General features: G+C 41.9%; 1 protein-coding gene across 1 annotated transcript in view; it reads right to left on the bottom strand.

The window, feature by feature from the left end:
* The window catches only part of sff (sugar-free frosting), a 133,594-nt gene extending 115,811 nt beyond the window's left edge, over positions 1-17,783 (bottom strand). The window contains exon 1 of the mRNA XM_019059283.2: positions 17,458-17,783. Within this exon, the coding sequence (XP_018914828.1) occupies positions 17,458-17,548 (91 nt within the window). The 5' untranslated portion in view covers positions 17,549-17,783. The remainder of the gene's footprint in view (positions 1-17,457) is intronic.
* Positions 17,784-18,030: the final 247 nt, after the last annotated feature.

Genomic DNA, 18,030 nt, shown 5'->3' with positions numbered 1-18,030 from the left:
AATGATGATGTTAATTTTCAAGCCTACCCATCTCTAAAAATTTCAGACCCTAGTTGCGAGGCTACGCATCTGCCTGTCACTCCCCAGGGTCTGTGAGAAAAGTTCCTTCAATTTTATGAACAAGCTGGTCGTTGAACTATAGAAAACCGTAGCCCGATCCCCTCAGTGCTAAGATTGATCTGATAAAATTTTCAGCCCTCTTTCTCTTTTATTTTTCCCTCGAGTGTTCCATCCTTCATCCATTTGAGAATTTTCATTTTATTTAAGTGCTTCATTCCAGAACCCGCCACTCTCAAGACTTTACTATTTGGATCATACGATTTAATAACATTCCCCCAGAGCAAATTTAGAGGGGATTAAAAATTAAAGGATTGAAACTTCAGTCATTTCTCATATATACCTAATCTTTACATACGGCACATACTTTTCCTACATTTAAGATGGTCTAACCATGCGGAATGATTTCAGAGAAAAACAGTATGCGATTGATGAAAATTTGTGTCATTTTTTTTATAAGTGAAATATGCTCTAGTAAATTTTGATTGGCGACCTACAATACCATTTGTGTGTTGGTTTCAAGCATGTTTTGATTGCTTATATGTATAATCATTCCTTTTTTAAAAATATAATTTATTAAAATATAACAAGCAAAATTTTTAATTAAAAAAATAGACGAAAAAAATGTCAGGCTCAATATCTGTTTTTATCCAAGGTTTTCGCACAGTTTGTTAACGAATCGCATACTGATGTGAAAGGTTGTATTTTAGGGAAATTATTGACTTTCAGACGATGCATTTCTGCCGCATGCACTAGAACTAAACAAGTCAATTCTTAATAACGAAGCGTTCCAAAGGAAACTTCCTGAGATTTTGCGGGGCTTCATATAAAGTCGTTTGCCTTACTTTCACGAATTCTTTTATTCCTCGGCTTCGATATTTCTTCTTCTTCTTTTCCGCTGCGCCTCCTGTAATCGTGCCGGTCCGGAGCCTCGCGATTTGCCTAATATCCATAATGCACGGAAACAAGTTCTACAACTGGACGCCACCAACGGATACACTGCTGCCATTTTTGAAAGAACCCATACGAACACCCCCGCAACCAGAGCAAATTTTTTTCGTCTCCCATTAAATTCAAGTTCAGGTAATTTTCGACTCTCTTTTCAGCACCAGTATCACCCTCACTTCTCACGGATTCCGAGTTTCTGTATCACCCTCACTCTGTAAAAATATCCAGTTTCTGTGTCGCCCTCGCTCGGAACAATAATCGAGATACTGCTTATTAAAGTATGTTGAGGAAAGGAAGATAGTGGGAACTAAACAGTCTTGTACCCTTTACTATATCTTCCATACTCGTTGATTGCTAAAATGGGGCTAAAATTTAGACGTTTAAAAAAGAAGCTTGAATAGAGAGTCTTTCAACGGTAGTACCAGAAACCAGAAAAACACAGTTGTATTTTTCTGATGATTTTGTCTTTAAAAGTGACTTAATTCAACTTCACACAGCAAGAGGTCGGTTTCAGTTGGTTTTTATGGTTTTGATTCTCAGGAGCTATCAAACTGTGTTTTGAACAATCTACTGAAGACTTCAGCTGATCGGGTGAAATAAATAAGTAGTCAGTTGGCACTCGCATTTCCAACAGCAGAGCTGTTTAAGAGAAAAATGAAATTCGAACGTCTCATTAGATCCCAAAAGTTATAATTAATACTAGGCACTAATAATAATTTTTGCACTTATTGCAGATACCTCATATCATGTGCAAAACGATGTTTTCTTGAAGTACACTCATATGTGAGGCTTTGGATGCATCCCCTCTAATTGAAGGCGAATGTTGAGAGTCTCATTTCCTTCAATACGCAGAGCGCTCTGCGAATAATCTCATCCTCTAATGGGATGAACTTGTTGCTACTTATTTTCAACTGGCTGTAGTATTGTCAACTCAAGGTGACTTGCCACTCGATGTACTCATTATTCGAATTTTTTGAAACAACAAATACATAAAATCTGAGGTCGCCACTTTAAGACGCGCTTCCTCTAATTTGACGAGAGACGGAACTTTCTTGGGTTGCAATTTTGAACCTGCTTTATTTTTAAATATTTTAATCCACTCAAGGGACTCGCCGAGAGGTTTCACGGTCTAGTGAACAGTAGTCGCCTTTAGAATTTTGGTTTTAATTTCGGCAAAGCCTTGAGTTCAGAAAGAGAGCAAAATGCGCGCGTTTATGAAACAAAAGGAAGGACTAAACCCTTCATTTTTAAATCATCCAAAATTGGTGTTATTCCCCGTCTATGCCTCGCCAATTGGACGTATTTTTGCCGAACGGAACTATGTGCATTATGACGTGAGCCCTGTTATACATATAATCTTATGGGTCTCAGGGCTCATGTCTTAATGCACATAGTTCCGTTTGGCAAAAATACATCCAATTGAGTCTGTAGAATTTTAATAAGTATCGAAAATCACTATCAAACGAAAATAAAAAGTGTGCCAATTAATTGTGGAAGTAAATTGGTAAGTAATACAAAATTGCCATCCCTGCGACTTTCGAACATTTGTAACGCAGCCGCTTCATGAAAAATCTTCCTTCGATAATTTTCATTCTTGCCGAGCAAATTTTCAAGTTGCCAAAGTAAACAAATTTTAGTTCAGTGTGATTTTTTGCCACCCACGCCCCGCGCAGATTTGCCCTAACCATCGCATCAGCCCGGCGCGGCGCGGCGGAGGGTGGGTACAGTTTCCTCGCTGTGTGGCAACAGGGTTGGGCGGGGAGGGGGGATGAGTTGTGGGACTCGGGAAATAGTTGTAAGCATTATGCTGCTGGGAAAAGGGAAAAGGGAAAATCGATGCCCCCCGCCTCCGCCCCGCCGCCACGGCGCCGCCGCCCCCGCCGGGCGCCGGGCCGCCACCCCTCCGCACAATGGAGTCAAGAACCTGAGAGTCTGCTCAAAAACTATCTCGACACATTCAAGCACGGTCGGCCCTCGGCTGGCAGATACGTTTAATATCCTCGTGGACATGCACAGAGACTTTCGTCCTGCTTGGTGCCCTGGTCCGCGTCACGTAGTGTCATTTTCTGTGCAAACGCCGTTTGTTTGCAGTCGCAATATGCATGCGGGCGCTTCACAAGTCAACAATCCTTAGTCATCCCATTCTCTCTGACTCTGACAGAAGGGAATTTCTGCTGAAACTGAAGTTGAAGCTGAAGGTCCAGTACAGAAAATTTATAATGGATGAAGGATTGTATTTTGAACTAATTTTTCATCGTACCAAATTCAGAAAACATACTAAAAAAAATATCACAATCTAAACCTGTACTTCCTGCTGATTTTGGCGCCAGCCAATGCCAGTCATGAGAGTAGTTGTACTAGTTAGAAGTGTAAACGCACCAGCTAGCGGTATAGTTAATCCAACCACACTTATGCTGACGGTGAGGGCACCAGCTAGAGGTATGGTTGATCCAACCACACTTGCAGCTGACTTAACCATACCTCTGGCTTTTGAAAATACTCTAATATCTGGCGTCAAAATCAGCTTGGAGTCTAATTGGGATTGTGATATTTTTTCTCCGTTCAAAATTTAAGGTTTTAAAATCGAGGAAATGATCAGTCCTGGGACGCGCTTGAAATGAATGAATGGAGTGATATGGGAAAAATAAAGAAAAACCACGCAGCAAGTGCTCTGTAATTGATGGTTTAAAATACTATTCTTTTTTAAACATGTCTCCCTCCGTTCCTAAATGAAAAGAAATTCAAACTTTATCGTACGATAAACATGTGAACTTTCATACTTTCTATTGACTTACTATTATCACAGAAAACTGCAGAGAACTTTGAACGCTTGCTTCATGACAAAAACTGATCTCACCGTATAATTTAATTCGAATGAAAATAGTTTTGGAACTACTCTACGACCTGCCACACTTCCATCCTGTCAAATAGGGACTTGGCAGGTGTGTAATTGAACCCTACGCAAGAACAACCACTTATCCATGCGCGTATAGGTGGTTACTCCTGCTCACTGTACAATGTCTATTCAAATGATTGTGTTCTTGAATTTCTCTGGTAGTGATGGCAAGTCCATCCCTTGATGACCTTAAAAGAGACCGAAAATAACCAAATTATGATGTATCTCGCAAAATGGAAACTCTCAATCAGCAAAAAATCAAAAAGTTGAGGAAATTCAGCTATGATGGACCCAAAAACGGCCTTATTGATAAACCTTATTTAATGATAATTAATTCGCACATGGTACACTAAGTTTCTAGTTTACGCACGCCCTCTACGCCTTCTCCCAGGAGGAACCCAACCAAGGACCTTCTTTGGCAACCTATCTCCTGCCATTCTCCCAACATGACCATTCCAAATTTTGTTGTTTCGCCATTATGTCATGCAGGATGGTCCGTCTGCCATCCATGATCTCCCTTACCGTCTCATTCCTAACGCGATCCTCGCGATATCTCGTAGCTTGCCTTCAAAAGTAAAGGCGTTCTTTAAAAACGAGCATTTGCGTTTTTAACTAGTTTTGTCTACTTTGATTTGAGCTTTTACTGAGCTTGTCAAAGAAACATCATTATGAGCATAGTTCTTTAATCATTTCTACACGCAATATTTTTTTTCTTCATTTTTGTCTTCTTGAATTTGTTGATTGATCAATTTTTTTTAATCAACAAGGTTAACTCTAAAGACCCTCCCCAAGATTGTTATTTCTCCCTGATACAGCGCAAACAAAAGACATCCGGAAACACCCTAAGTAAACGGTGCGTGGGTGGTGTCGAAGTCTCTGCCCCTCAACTAGATTTGATGTTGCATTGTCTCCCTCCTCACCATCGAAATGGCTCAAGCCGCAGATCTATTTTTCCGGCCTCAACCCCTCGCGGAGCATGTCCCTCCCCTCGGCTCACGGAGTGGGCGATTTCCGTAAATTTCATCAACTCCATGTTTGCCGTGTGGCACGGCTCACCTGGGCCATTACATGGTGATCGGGAGAGGGCGAACTCCTGGTTCTCGCATCCCACCCTAGCGGCTAGCATTGATGAGTCACAGCTGAACTTGAAGTTCATGTCAGCATTGCCGGACTGTCTTTTAAAATACTGGCTTTCGAGTTAAAAGTGGACGAGGAAGGATTACGTTCGGAATCAAAGGATACGTGACATTATGGGCGTCAAAAACAACATAGTGTATGATATTTTCACGAGACAGCTTGTATGCAGCCTGATTTTTGAAATTTTGTGTTTGTCGGCTGGACATGGATGACATAGGTTAAATGGCGAAGCGTGATTGGTCGGCTAAGTCTTGTCGCTGCTTTGACGAGTGGTATGGACGACATACTGTCGGAAACTCAAAGGGTGCCTTCAGTTCGTCGTCAATTCCAGTCGACAAAGCAGCGATAAGACATAGTCGACCAATCACGCTTCGCTATTTAACCTATGTCATCCATGTCCACTCGACAAACACAAAATTGTAACAATCAGACCGCTGGTACGTGCATGTGAAAAGGATGCCAGAAGATGAGGTTCTGGATTGGGTCCCCTCTGGCAGAAAACGCAGAGGATTCCCTGCCAAAACGTGGATTGGTGGAATAGGGGAGGATATGGGGGGATGCGATTTACTGGAGGAACTATCAGATCGCTATCAGTGGCGGTCAGGTGTCGCAGAGCGCACGAAAGCGTCATAAGAGCGGCATGTTAGTAGTAGTGGTAAGTTATCTATAGAGTGTTGCTTTCTCAAACCATTTACTTCAGAGGGAGTGTGCCACTCTATAATAAATTGAATGCTCAATTTAAGCTTAAAAAAAAAAAAAAGTAAAGCTTTAATACGTTTGTATTAGAGAAGTTCTCCGTTTATTTGCTATGGAAGCGCGTATTTAAGTTCCCCAAAGAAGATGAGCACTATATGATGATGAGGCAAAACCATTGTGGTAAAATATAACATCAGTTGACTGTTTAAAGTAACCGCAAATGAGTAATTAAACGACGAAGTGCAGGACTTTATCAAAAGGAATCAATAAATGTTTAGAAAAGGCTCAAGCTCAAAGCTGTTTGTTTACTTCTCAAGAGACCAAATTTCAATTCTGTTCGATTTCGAAAATGTCTTTTTGTACCTTAAAAATACAGTAAATACGCAAGACATTGTCGTTTTGCCATTTTCAATAATTCTGACTGCCGTTTTCAGCGCCGAACTCTTCCTAGATATTCAACAAGTTACAAGATAACTGGAGCCAGTTATGATGCTTTGACATATTTTTCCGAAATTTTGCAGCACTGCATCACTGCGGCATCATCAGTCAAAAGTTTCCGTGCGATGCCACCCTTCCGCAGGCTACTTATGCCAGCAAAACGGGGTCCAAGATCGAGCGCATTTTGAACAGACTTATTGTTGAACGCCACGGGAGACAATACCGTTTCCTCCTCTGGGTGCAAAGGAATATCAATAACGTAAAGAGTACGATTGAGCTGCCACAATAATGTAAATATTAAATCAAACTGTCTCCAACCGCGAGGACCTATTAGTGTTGGTGCTTTTGTAATCATGTTTGTTCGCCCACACCTTACTAAACCACGCTCTATTATCATCAACTTAGGGGGCCCTTTTTGTAGTATTATGTTTTTCAGAATCATAATGAGGATGTTGCGCACCCATTTTGTACCATTTGACCGTTTGACCATTGACCATTGACTATTTGACCATTGGCCATTCGACCATTCGAACATTCGACCATTTGACCATTTGACTCCATTTTGATTCCACTACATGTAGGCATGTACATCACATGTACATGTTACATTACATTCCACAGGCATGTAACGCTTCGTGTTGCATGTAACATGTGTCAAATTTGATACAAATTAGTTGTGTTTCAAGATTTGTATCAAATGAAATGTTTTCAGGTTATAGAAAAGTTAAAATGGTATTGTATATTTTGTAATAACATGCTCTTCGTAAAAACTAGGAAAATTCTAGTTTCCTTGGGAATCACGGAGGGAAACATGTTTCATACATTATTAGAACTTAACAGATAATGTACCTGACACACAAAAAATTACAATTTTCAAGATCTAATACCATTTATAAGAGTTTAGCGCGCTGCCAGGTGAACGATGAGTAACCTACGTACAACACGAGGTAAAATTTCTCAAATATAGATAATTTTTACAATCGGGCAAAAAGAGATGTAGAATGGAAGCGATGTAACCATACCTCAAATCAGAAGGTTCAATTTAACACCACTTAGCGCAACGAACGTTCAAAAAATCTAAAAATTCGTCCTTACGCACAGGGCCGGATTCACCTACTTGCCGCCCATGGGCCGCCTGTGTTTTGCCGCCCCCTTCTCATTCGTTTTGAAACTCAATAAAAACCCTCAAGTGAACGTGCCAGCGGGGAGAGATGCAAAAGACGCGTTTACTCGTGTTGAACATATTTTTTGGGAAAGCCCTGTCCACACTACTAGCAAAAGTTCACGAAACTTTGCGCGAAAGTTAAGTTCCGTAAACCTATCTCTGTGTAGACAAGGCCTTCCATTCATAAAAAATGAACGAAAATATTATGAAGGAACAAACATGAATGTGGTTTAATGATTTCAACTTCCGCCGCCGCGCCGCGCAGATCGCACCGCGTTTGGCGCAATGCGTGAAGTATTCACGCAGTCTTGTAGGCGCTATGCGTTTCACGCTGACCGCACTGTGTTTGGCGCAATGCGTGAAGTATTCATGCATTCTTGTAGGCGCTATCCGTTTCACGGTGACCGCAATGACCGCACTGTGTTTGATGCAATGCTTGAGTATTCGTGCAGTCTTATAGGCGGTAATATATGTTACATGCCGATCACCGCGCCGAGGGCTTCTCCTTTTCATCTCAAGTCCTCGTTATCATTTCTCTCTAAGTCGACGTACCAGGCCAAATTGCGTGTTTGGTCTCTCTCTTAACTCGAATTATTGAAGGTGCTGTCTCTTGTATCACTAAGAGACGACAAAATTAGAAATTACTATACTCTCAAGAAATGAGAGATTTTGTCGCCTTTTCTCGTTTGTAATTTTTTTTCTAAATCCGATTTTTTTAATACCTACACTTTAAAAAATTGCAAATTTTTGCCGCCCCTTGAATTTGCCGCCATAGGCCACGGCCCATGTGGCCACCCCCTTAATCCGGCCCTGCATACGCAATAACTGAAAGTTTGAGGACAAAAATTGGGAATTCAAGAAAAACGTTGTCGAAACTTGTCGGCGCTGTGGCCAGGCTCAGAAATGACTGAGGTTATTAGAGATTGCTCAACATCTAAAACTGAAAATCAGAATGTTTTACACCCTAAAATGGTTTTTTTGCCGCATCAAACAATTTTAATTTTCACCTAATCGCGCATTTTGCCGGACGCCGTCACAATTATTGGGGCACAATTAAGGCGCTTTTTAGTGTACTCATGAAGAAAATGTTATGAAATATGAAGGCGCAATGTCGGCATGAAATTGCACTGGAAAAAATGTCGGTTTATGAACCGTAAGTTTGGGGTTCTACATCTGCCGGAATATTGGGTTCAGATAACCGCACTCTCACTCCTGTAAGCTGTATTTTGATTTATGGAACCGAGCTTTTTCTATAGTTGGACTTGATTCGAGAGCTCGGTTATATGAGCCGGGAGTACAGTTCTATGAGCGGAGAATACCCGATACAGGTCCATGAACCGAGAGTCCGGTTATATGAGCCGAGAGCACGGTACATAAACCGGAAGCACGGCTCCATGAACCGGAAGTACGGCTCCATGAACCGGAAGTACGGCTCCATGAACCGGAGTATACGGCACCATGAACCGGCAATGCAGCACCATGAACCGAGAGCATGGCTCCATCAACCGGGAGTACGGTTCCATGAACTGAGAGTGCGGCTCCATGAACCGAGAGTACGGTTCCACGAACCGAGTGCACGGCTCCCTGAACCGAGAGTACGGTTCCATGAACCGAATACTACGGGCGATTTTGGCCGAACGTTTATTTACTGAACGTTCCCTCTCAATGTGCGCAATCACAAGTCGGGTTCAGCTCGACTCCAGTCACCCTCGATTTTTCCAACAGGAAAATGAAATGTTAAGAGTCGGCGGGATGTGTCTAGGAAAATGATGGGTTGCCTTTTGATTCTGCTTGAGTTCCTACCCCAAGGAAAAAGAACGGGATCGCGACGACAAAGCCGTTCCTCTCGCAAGGAGCGAAATGCTGCCCGCTCCGCGCCGCAAAGCCACCCTCTTGGCACGGAGTCTCCATAACACGGCGTCTGGGGCATAAAACATGAATTAAGTACGCTTTCCTCCGCAGTCTCAGAAATAAACTCAGTCGCCAAGTCCGCATGAAGGTAAACGATGCTTTTATCGATTTCCGCGCGAAATACCCGTTTTCGAGCGACCACGTGCTGCACCGCACCACAGCCATGCTCTCGCCCCTCGCCTTCAGCGTCGCCCAGTTGGACGAGGTTCAACCGGGGATTATTGCTTCGCAAAAAGCCCGGATATCACCGTTTGTTTTCCCCACGAGCCGTGTCCATATATTTCTAGAACTTAGCCGTGTATTGATTGTATCTCAATGAATTTCAGGGCTCATCTTCACTGAAAAAAAATTGGTACATTTTACCATACATTGATACAATGATCCGAGTATGGTAATAAACACCAAACTCCATGGTAGCATTTACCATGTTATGCATGATAAGTATCACCAGAGTTCTGGTGAATATTCATACTTAAATTCTGGTTACTATCGCTAAACAGTATCACTGTGTAAAAAATCAAGAAGACTTTCAGTAGATGTTACCATACTTTTTTTTTCAGTGTTTAAATGGAAATTTATTAATTTAAAGAATTCGAACTCCCACAAAAAAGGAGCCTGTTGTCAGATAAGTTGGCCGATATTTACCACGGAACACTACTTAAAAATACTTGAACTATTTGAAAAATCCGTCTCATGATCTTATTGTAAACAAACTGTGTATCAGTGTTGATCCGCGACCTTTCTGTGGTTGTAATTTCTATGTGGCTGAAAATTAAAGTTGTACACAAGTATTAAAAAACCAATCCAGGCTTGTGTTACCTTGCTTCTGCGGGAGTCAGATGTTTTCAAGATGGATAGTAGCGAACGACGGTCTGTGAAGAGGCCTAAATTCGTCGTATTCACTTGCAAACCAAAAGTAAACAACGGCCAACTTACCTGACGACACCTCTAACAAAAAACGGAAATTGAGATGTTGTTGGTACATTCAGAGTATCTTCATGAAGAGAATGTAGGACGTAGGTACTAGATTCCATGGACTGTATAGAGTACCTTAATAGGCAGAGTGTGGCCTCTGAAGGTTCCACTCGTGATTGGCTAAGCCATTTTGGGCCTTTTATTGAGCTCTTAGGATCCAAAAAAATGGCGTACCTCACGTGCTGTAGACCATTCCTGAGTGCAGATAATGAGGTTTTATTTGCATAAAGAACCATAAAATTTACTCATATACCGAAGGTGTTTACTCAGTTTTGAAATCGATATTGTGCATTATATTTGAAAATGTCTTTTCAAACTTGGACCTCTACTATGGCGTGCCACAGTAGAGGCGTGCCCCAGTAGGATCGTTATCAACCATTAACAAGGTTGTCATCTGCTGAATTCGTTACTAACCGTGTCATATCGAGGCCTAGCTTGTAGGCCAGCTTTTTTCTGGAATTTAATGCACAGAATTGGTTTCCAAACTAAGTAAGTACGCCTATATCTATCTAATTTGACCAAAATTGACCGTGATCCAATGGAATAGAACCTCAGTTCCTATTATTTCAAATCATCTGCAAGCGTTGTTTGATATTTCTCTTCATGAAGCTTAAGATGTCAGAGCCAACCTGAAACAGATTCTCAATAGGTACTCATAAACACTCACACGGTACTCTAGGTACATTTACCTAAGAGGAACAGTGCACGAATATTTTGTCCCGAACTTAACCAAATTGTTCGCCATTGAGTGAAATTTTATAACGGTTTGAGGTCTGTATTTTGAAAAGCGCAGTTGTGAGAGGAAAAATGTGAAGCTTTAATTCTTCATGTTTGAGTTTAAAAACTGTCTGATTGAATTCAAATGCACGCCCTCTACTGGTGCAAAATCAATTTACCCGTTGTTGATATATTTTTAAGGCTCTCCTCCGCGTACAAACTGATGGGTTTCAAAAGAGCTCATCGATGCCATTTCCAACCCTCTCATTGGCTAGCGATGCAAGGGGTAACCGATGAGCCCCACGACTGCGTTCACTTTGTAAATGAAGCCTTGTTTTGCCCTTAAAAAAATTCGGTCCGGAGCTAGACATCGTCAAAGTAAGATAGATCGGAGTTGTGAGTAAACGCACCCTAGTCAATGCATGCAGTCTGGTAGTCAGTAAATATAGCTTAGTAGTCAGTAAATGCCGGTTAGTAGTCAGTAAATGCAGGTTAGTAGTCAATATAATATGCAGCGTGGAGCAGCCTTAAAACATTCTAAAAAAATATAGACGTTCGAAAGCGTAAGTATGGCAAATAAAGACAGAATGAATGAGTCATACAGTTCTTCATTTAGAATTTCAAAGCCTCTGGTGTAAATTTGCAAATATTCCTCACTCAAAAGGAAACAAAGGAAAAATCTCAAGACCCTCATCAGATTTTCAAACCAAAGTTTCGTTCACACCAAAGGATCTCGTTTAGTTGGTATCTTAAAAGATTTTTATATTAATTTCAACGTAAACGGCTTGAAATCTTCTACAGAAAAGAAGAGAATGAAGATGATTTGGACGTATTTCTGCCAAACGGAACTACGTGCATTATGACGTGAGCCTTGTCAGGCATTTATTATTATGGGTCTCAGAACTCATGTCTTAATGCACATAGTTCCATTTGATAGAAATACATCCATTTAGTGTTTGAAATCGTGATAAGCGGTCGTATTTCAGGAAATAATCTCACTGCTGGCTTATGAGCAGGAATTGTGCCCGTCGTCGGAGAACATGGAACTGCCAGCTCTGTCGGCACTCGGCAGTGAAGTGACCCATACACTGGCTTCAGGGGCTTAGTTTAAGTGTTGAGCACTGGTATGGTTTTGTTTGATCAATCACGTAACGCGACATGGTGGTGCGGGGTGGTTTCAGCTCCACCAGAAATGGGAGCAAGGTTACCCGATAGGCACCGACGACGAGCCGAATTACAGGAGGAGCAAGGGTCGTGAAATTGCCCAAGATCATTATAAGATTAAGATAATTCTGATAATTTTTTTTTGTTTTTTGAAAATTAGGTCCTGCCCTAAGGGGCCGTTCCTAAATTATGTAACGCTCTAAAGAGAGGGGGGAGGGGACTCGACGAGAACGTTACGCCATTTTGTTTTTACGTTTTACAGGATGGACCTACGTCACAAAAGCGTCACAAGCGGGGGAGGAGTAAAAAAATGCCGGAAAAGTGCGTTACGATATTTAGGGGCGGCCCTTAACGGTCAAAATTTTTGTCCTGGTTCGTCGCATGTCCATCAAATTAGGCGACTCCGTACACGAGAAACAATTTCGGTTCATATCGATTACCAAAGTTTTTAGTCACAGAAATTGAACTTTGGCTCAGCAAAGTGTGATTCCTGTGACCAAATCCTCAGGTAACCTGAATCAAAAAACTTTTTTGTTGGTTATGAGCATACTCATCAATAGAAGGGAGAAATTTTGTGCCCTCGGTTCTTTCGGTTAGCATTCGGACCGCGTTAAACAGAAAGGAACCGAGCCACATCAGCTATTGCCAAATTTAATTGGGCAATTTAATTTTTTACATGACGAAGGTTTTGCGGATTTTCGTGCAAATTCCAGAGAATTTGTTTACCTGGTACGAAGCAAATTCCTTAAAAATTTCAAAGGTTCAAAGGCACAAACGTTCTCTCGTAAAAAATTAAATTGCCTAGTTAAATTTGACAATAGCTGATGCGGCTTGGTTCCTTTCTGTTAAACTCGGTCCATTTGTATGCATTGTAAGATGCTAAAATGTTTCCGACCGTAAAATTTTGTGGAATTTTCTCATCATCAAAACATATTCGAAAATATTCTTCATCTTTTTCAGGAGTAATTTTTCCGCCCGCATTTTCTAATCAAAAGGAAAGGAGACACAAATTGGCGTAAGTTTCAGATGAAAGCAATAAATAGAAGGGTTTGTCGCAGAGCAGCACCGCATGCAAATGTGATCATTGAAGATTACATTGTAGATGCTGGTGACTAACTTCACATACATAGGCTTTATAATGTCAAGCGCTCTTCTACAATGGCGTATGCATTTGAAATAGGTCACCCAACGTATGCTCTGTCTACCACTGGAGCCATTCAGAGACACTAAAACCAAATCCACAGATTTCTGAATATAACATTGTTATGAGCAAACTGACTACATTAGCGCTGAAACTTATTTCATTCCAAGTTTAATCGTGACCCAATTCTGTAGCGGCTGAAAAAAATCAAGATAGGTGGACACATAAGGGCTACTTACTCGGCTATCCTTTCACCAGGAAGCTATTTTAAAATTTGCTTTTTAATTTTTTTTTCTAATTAATTTTTCTTTTCGTCTCGTGGAGGATGTTCAAGAGACATCAGTCGCAGTCGGCTGCGACGATACCCAAATCGGGATAAAGTGTACCGGAGGCTTCGTCTTACCCACTGAGTTCATAGATTAAATTATTTACTGCGCTTTTAAGGAAAAATACTTCAGCCAGTTTCGATTTTGAAATTCAAGGTTTAAAAAGATCTATTTGTCTTTTACCAATCAATAAAGTTCAAAACATGACTATTTGACTTGCGTATTATATTGGGTATATTTTAGAGTTAATTTTTTGCACAAACATTAAAAGCCGAAGTAGGTATGCCTATAATTCTCCTTCTTTATCTACCGCGAACTACGAAGAAGTAAGTTCCGTAAGTTGTATTGATATAGGAAGATCGCTTTATGCGGAGGTTCCTATTGTGCTTTTAACGAACAGCGCCAACACCCTTCCATCAATTTGCCATTGTGCGCATGTATGCGCACTATGGCAAACTATGCGCACATGGTGCGCATTTATGCGCACCATGTGTAATGCCCCTTCAGCTTTTTGCGTATGCAATATGGTCATTTGTAGAGTAGGTATAATTGCAGCCAAGGTTAGCCAACTTCATGTTGCAGCCAAGGTTAGGTGGTAGGTTATCAACTACCATATCCAAGCATTTGGCGATTAAGTTACTAACTGAAGACGCAATATTCTCAATCTGCTTTTTTATAATTTTTCTTTAAATCTTTTCTTTAAAGTAACAACGTTTTTGTGCACACTCTTCCACCTTCGAGTATTCATTTTAAAGTCAACCGAAAATTGAAAGAATGATGTACATTAACATCGTAACTTTAAGTACTAATCTTTCTCTTGCATCCTCATACTTTTTTTGTGATGCATGAATGGCCAATCGGAATAAAGACACACGCTAAAATTGAGTTTTTGGTAGGTAGGGACATTAAAAATCTAATTTTTTTTTGTATTTGCACTCACACATTGATAGCCTCAGTAGCTGAGTGTCTCTAAACAATAATAACTATCTAACAGTACCCTGTGATTTTTGCATCTTTATTTGAAATTATAAGGGATAAAAAGCCCTCTGAAACTTTCGGTTGTCTCTAAGAGGGGCACTTATCCATCGATTAAGCACGCTTAATTTACTCTGATTCTGCCTTTTCACTTTCACCGTTCGAACGCTTTTTGAATTAGATATTCGAGAGTTTGACGGCTTTCTCTTACCCCTTAAAATTTGAAGTGAAGACGCAAAAATAATAACGCACACGTCTCTTCCCTAGTCAAGTTGATACACGCCAATAACTCAATTTTGCAAGCTGTGTAGCGAGTGCCCTTTATCAGATTATCCATTCATAAAGGTACGAGTATATTACTATTGAGGTATGAAGATCCGAGAGAAAAATATGTGTTTAAAGCTGCGATGACAAAGCACGGTATATGGTTTAACTGCATTATGGAATGAGGTACAGCTATATCTCTGATTCACCAATCAAAGAAACTATCTGCATAAGGAAGCGCTGATGGCCTGTCCGTTGTTTCTAAAATGCAAGAAATAGTGGGTCCCAATCGCAAAATATAGTGCAGTTAACTCTCCATCAGCATGTCCACAATGGTGGAATCTTTTATTTTCAGCGATTCAACATCTCGTTGGAAGTAGCAACAGTCATCTCACTCTCTCGTTGGTGGTTGACCATCGGATTAAGCAGTATGCCCAGCAAGTTTACGAGGCATCGACTCGTTTGCTAAACAGATTGCTCTACATGTTGCTCAACAGCTGACGAACAGGTAGCTATAATGGTTGAGTGCGATCAATCTCTGAAGAGTATTTTGTAAAAAGTCATGATGTTGGCTCGGTCTCCTAGAAAATAAAAATGGAGTCGAACAAACACCTGAGATATGCATTTTCCCAATTTCACTATTGATGTTGATAGGCGCGGCGCATCAAGAGGAAAACAGACGTACTTATGGATCGAATTGGCTAACAATTAGCCAGTATTTTGGAAACAAGGAAGCAAGGAGTATTTGGTCTGCTGGCTGTTCAAGTTCCCTCCCGTCTCCCAAGAAAAATTTTTTGCATTCGTAAATTTTAATGTAGAGACTATACAGGTTCTTTGTTTATTTACGGGTATATCTGAGACGAAAAGAAGCCTTTGAGGCACAAGTCATCTTTTTTCACGAATTTTAATAACTTAGGTTCCCCTCCTCCGAGTACAAATTGAGGTGAATCGATTCAATGGAACTGAAGACATAGTCGATTACCTCTCAGATTTCTTGTTGGTGAAATCAATGAAAGAAAATAACCCACTGTATAGTGATGTTTATGGAGTACTTCCGCGCAACTGAAGAGTAGAAATAAGAGTAGCAACCAAGAAACGTGGTTGCGGCTCCATTTGTATCAGCTAGTTGTGATCGGAGTACCTCCTGGAGCGCCTCACATCAGGGCATGATGGTTGTACTGTATTGTCCAATACTTAGATCAATCGTCAATAGGGATATATGCAGCGGGTGAATAGACGTTAGGTGTTGCACTGGATGCAGGCCCAAGTTATATCTATCAAGAGTGAAAAACTTAGTTCCAGCTCCATTCGAATCAACTAGTTGTGATCAGAGAACCTTCGCGAGCGCCTCACATCAGGGCACGATGATTGTATTGTCTTGTTCAATACACATATCAATCGCCGATGGAGAAATATAGCAATGAAAAGAAAAGAGCCCTTTGCATAATGATGCTTAAGGTGTTCTTTCGAGCAACAAAAGAGTAGAAACAAGAGTGGCAACCAAGAAACTTGGTTCAAGCTCCATCCGTATCAACTAGGTGTGATCAGAGAACCTTCGCGAGCGCCTCACATCAGGGCACGATGATTGTATTGTATTGTTCAATACACATATCAATCGCCGATAGAGAAATGTAGCAATGAAAAGAAAAGAGCCCTTTGCATAATGATGCTTAAGGTGTTCTTTCGAGCAACAAAAGAGTAGAAACAAGAGTGGCAACCAAGAAACTTGGTTCAAGCTCCATCCGTATCAACTAGTGATCGGAGTAACCCTTGGAGCGCCCCACATCAGGACACGATGGTTGTGTTCTATAGTCCAATACACCGATCAATCGTCGATGGATATGTAGTTTAGGGAAAGAATGTAGATTTCACTATGAATGAATGCTAATTTAACTACCCCAGTGGTTGAATTAGCTTTCCACTATAGTAAAATGTACATTTGGAACATGTCGGACGCATTTTTCAACAATTTAACTGTCAGATCAGCAATCCATTTCTCTCGTGGGTGAATAGGATTTGGGTATTGCATTGGATGCAGGTCCAAGTTATATCTATCGAGCGTGGAACACTTAGTTCCAGCTCCATTCGTATCAACTAGTTGTGATCAGCGGACCTTTCCAAGCGCCTCACATCAGGCACGATGGTTGTATTGCATTGTCCAATACACAGATCAATCGCCGATGGAGATTTGTAGCGGGTGGATAGACTATAGGTATTGCATTGAATGCAGGCCCAAGTTATATCTATCAAGAGTGGATCGCTTAGTTCCAGCTCCATTCGTATCAACTAGTCGTGATCGGAGAACCTCCGCGAGCACCTCACATTAGGGCACGATTGCATCGTCCAATACACAGATCAATCGCCAATAGAGCCACATAGCGAGTGAATTGGCATTAGGTATTGCATTGGATGCAGACCCAAGTTATATCTCTCCAGAGTGAAAAACTTAATTCTAGCTACATTCGTATCAACTAGTTGTGATCGGAAGACCTCTTCAAGCGCTTCGCATCAGGGCACGATGCTTGTACTGCATCGTCCAATACACAGATCAACCACCAATAGAGCGGGTGGATAAGCGTTAGATATTGCATTGGATGCAGTCCCAAGTTTATGTATCAAGAGTGAAAAGGGAGGGAGGGATGTTTACCTGTTTGCCCTTTTCCCAGGGTCTTTTCCAGGCGATAGGGTCCGACATACTGGTGCGACTCGGCGGGACTCATGTGGTTTTCCTTCTGCATATTCCTCGGGGGGCGGCGGGGCCGACGGGGCCTTTGGGGGCCGGATCACGAGGCCTGGGCCCGGGGACCGGAGGCACTAGACAGCATCGTCACAGCACTGCACTGCACCACCACAACCACCACTCGAGATCGGAGCAACGCGGGAAAGAGAGGCTAGCCGCTGCGATTTGCGGGCGAGGGCCGACTGTGGAAACTCAGCGGCCATTGGGGTAGCGCGGGCGATTATTGACTCGCTTTCGGGCGCCCCGAACCCGCTCGGGAAAGCGCCGCGCAGCGCGCATGTCCCCGCGCAAGAGCACCCCGGTCCCTGCCGAGCGCCGAGTGAATGAAAAGTCTCGTCTCCCCCCCTTCCCGCCCCCCGTGGGCCCTGTCCCTTGGAGGTTTCGGCTTTTCCCGGCTCCTGTCCCCCCGCCCCCGCCCGGTTCCCACTCGCAGATCGACTTTTCAGGTGTCGTGACACGTGCTCCCCGGAGCTGCCCACC

This window comes from Bemisia tabaci, chromosome 6 (assembly GCF_918797505.1).
Source record: "Bemisia tabaci chromosome 6, PGI_BMITA_v3".
In the NCBI taxonomy this organism is placed as follows: domain Eukaryota; kingdom Metazoa; phylum Arthropoda; class Insecta; order Hemiptera; family Aleyrodidae; genus Bemisia; species Bemisia tabaci.
The sequence above is the reverse complement of the archived record's forward strand: the minus strand, read 5'-3'. Positions and strand labels throughout refer to the sequence as shown.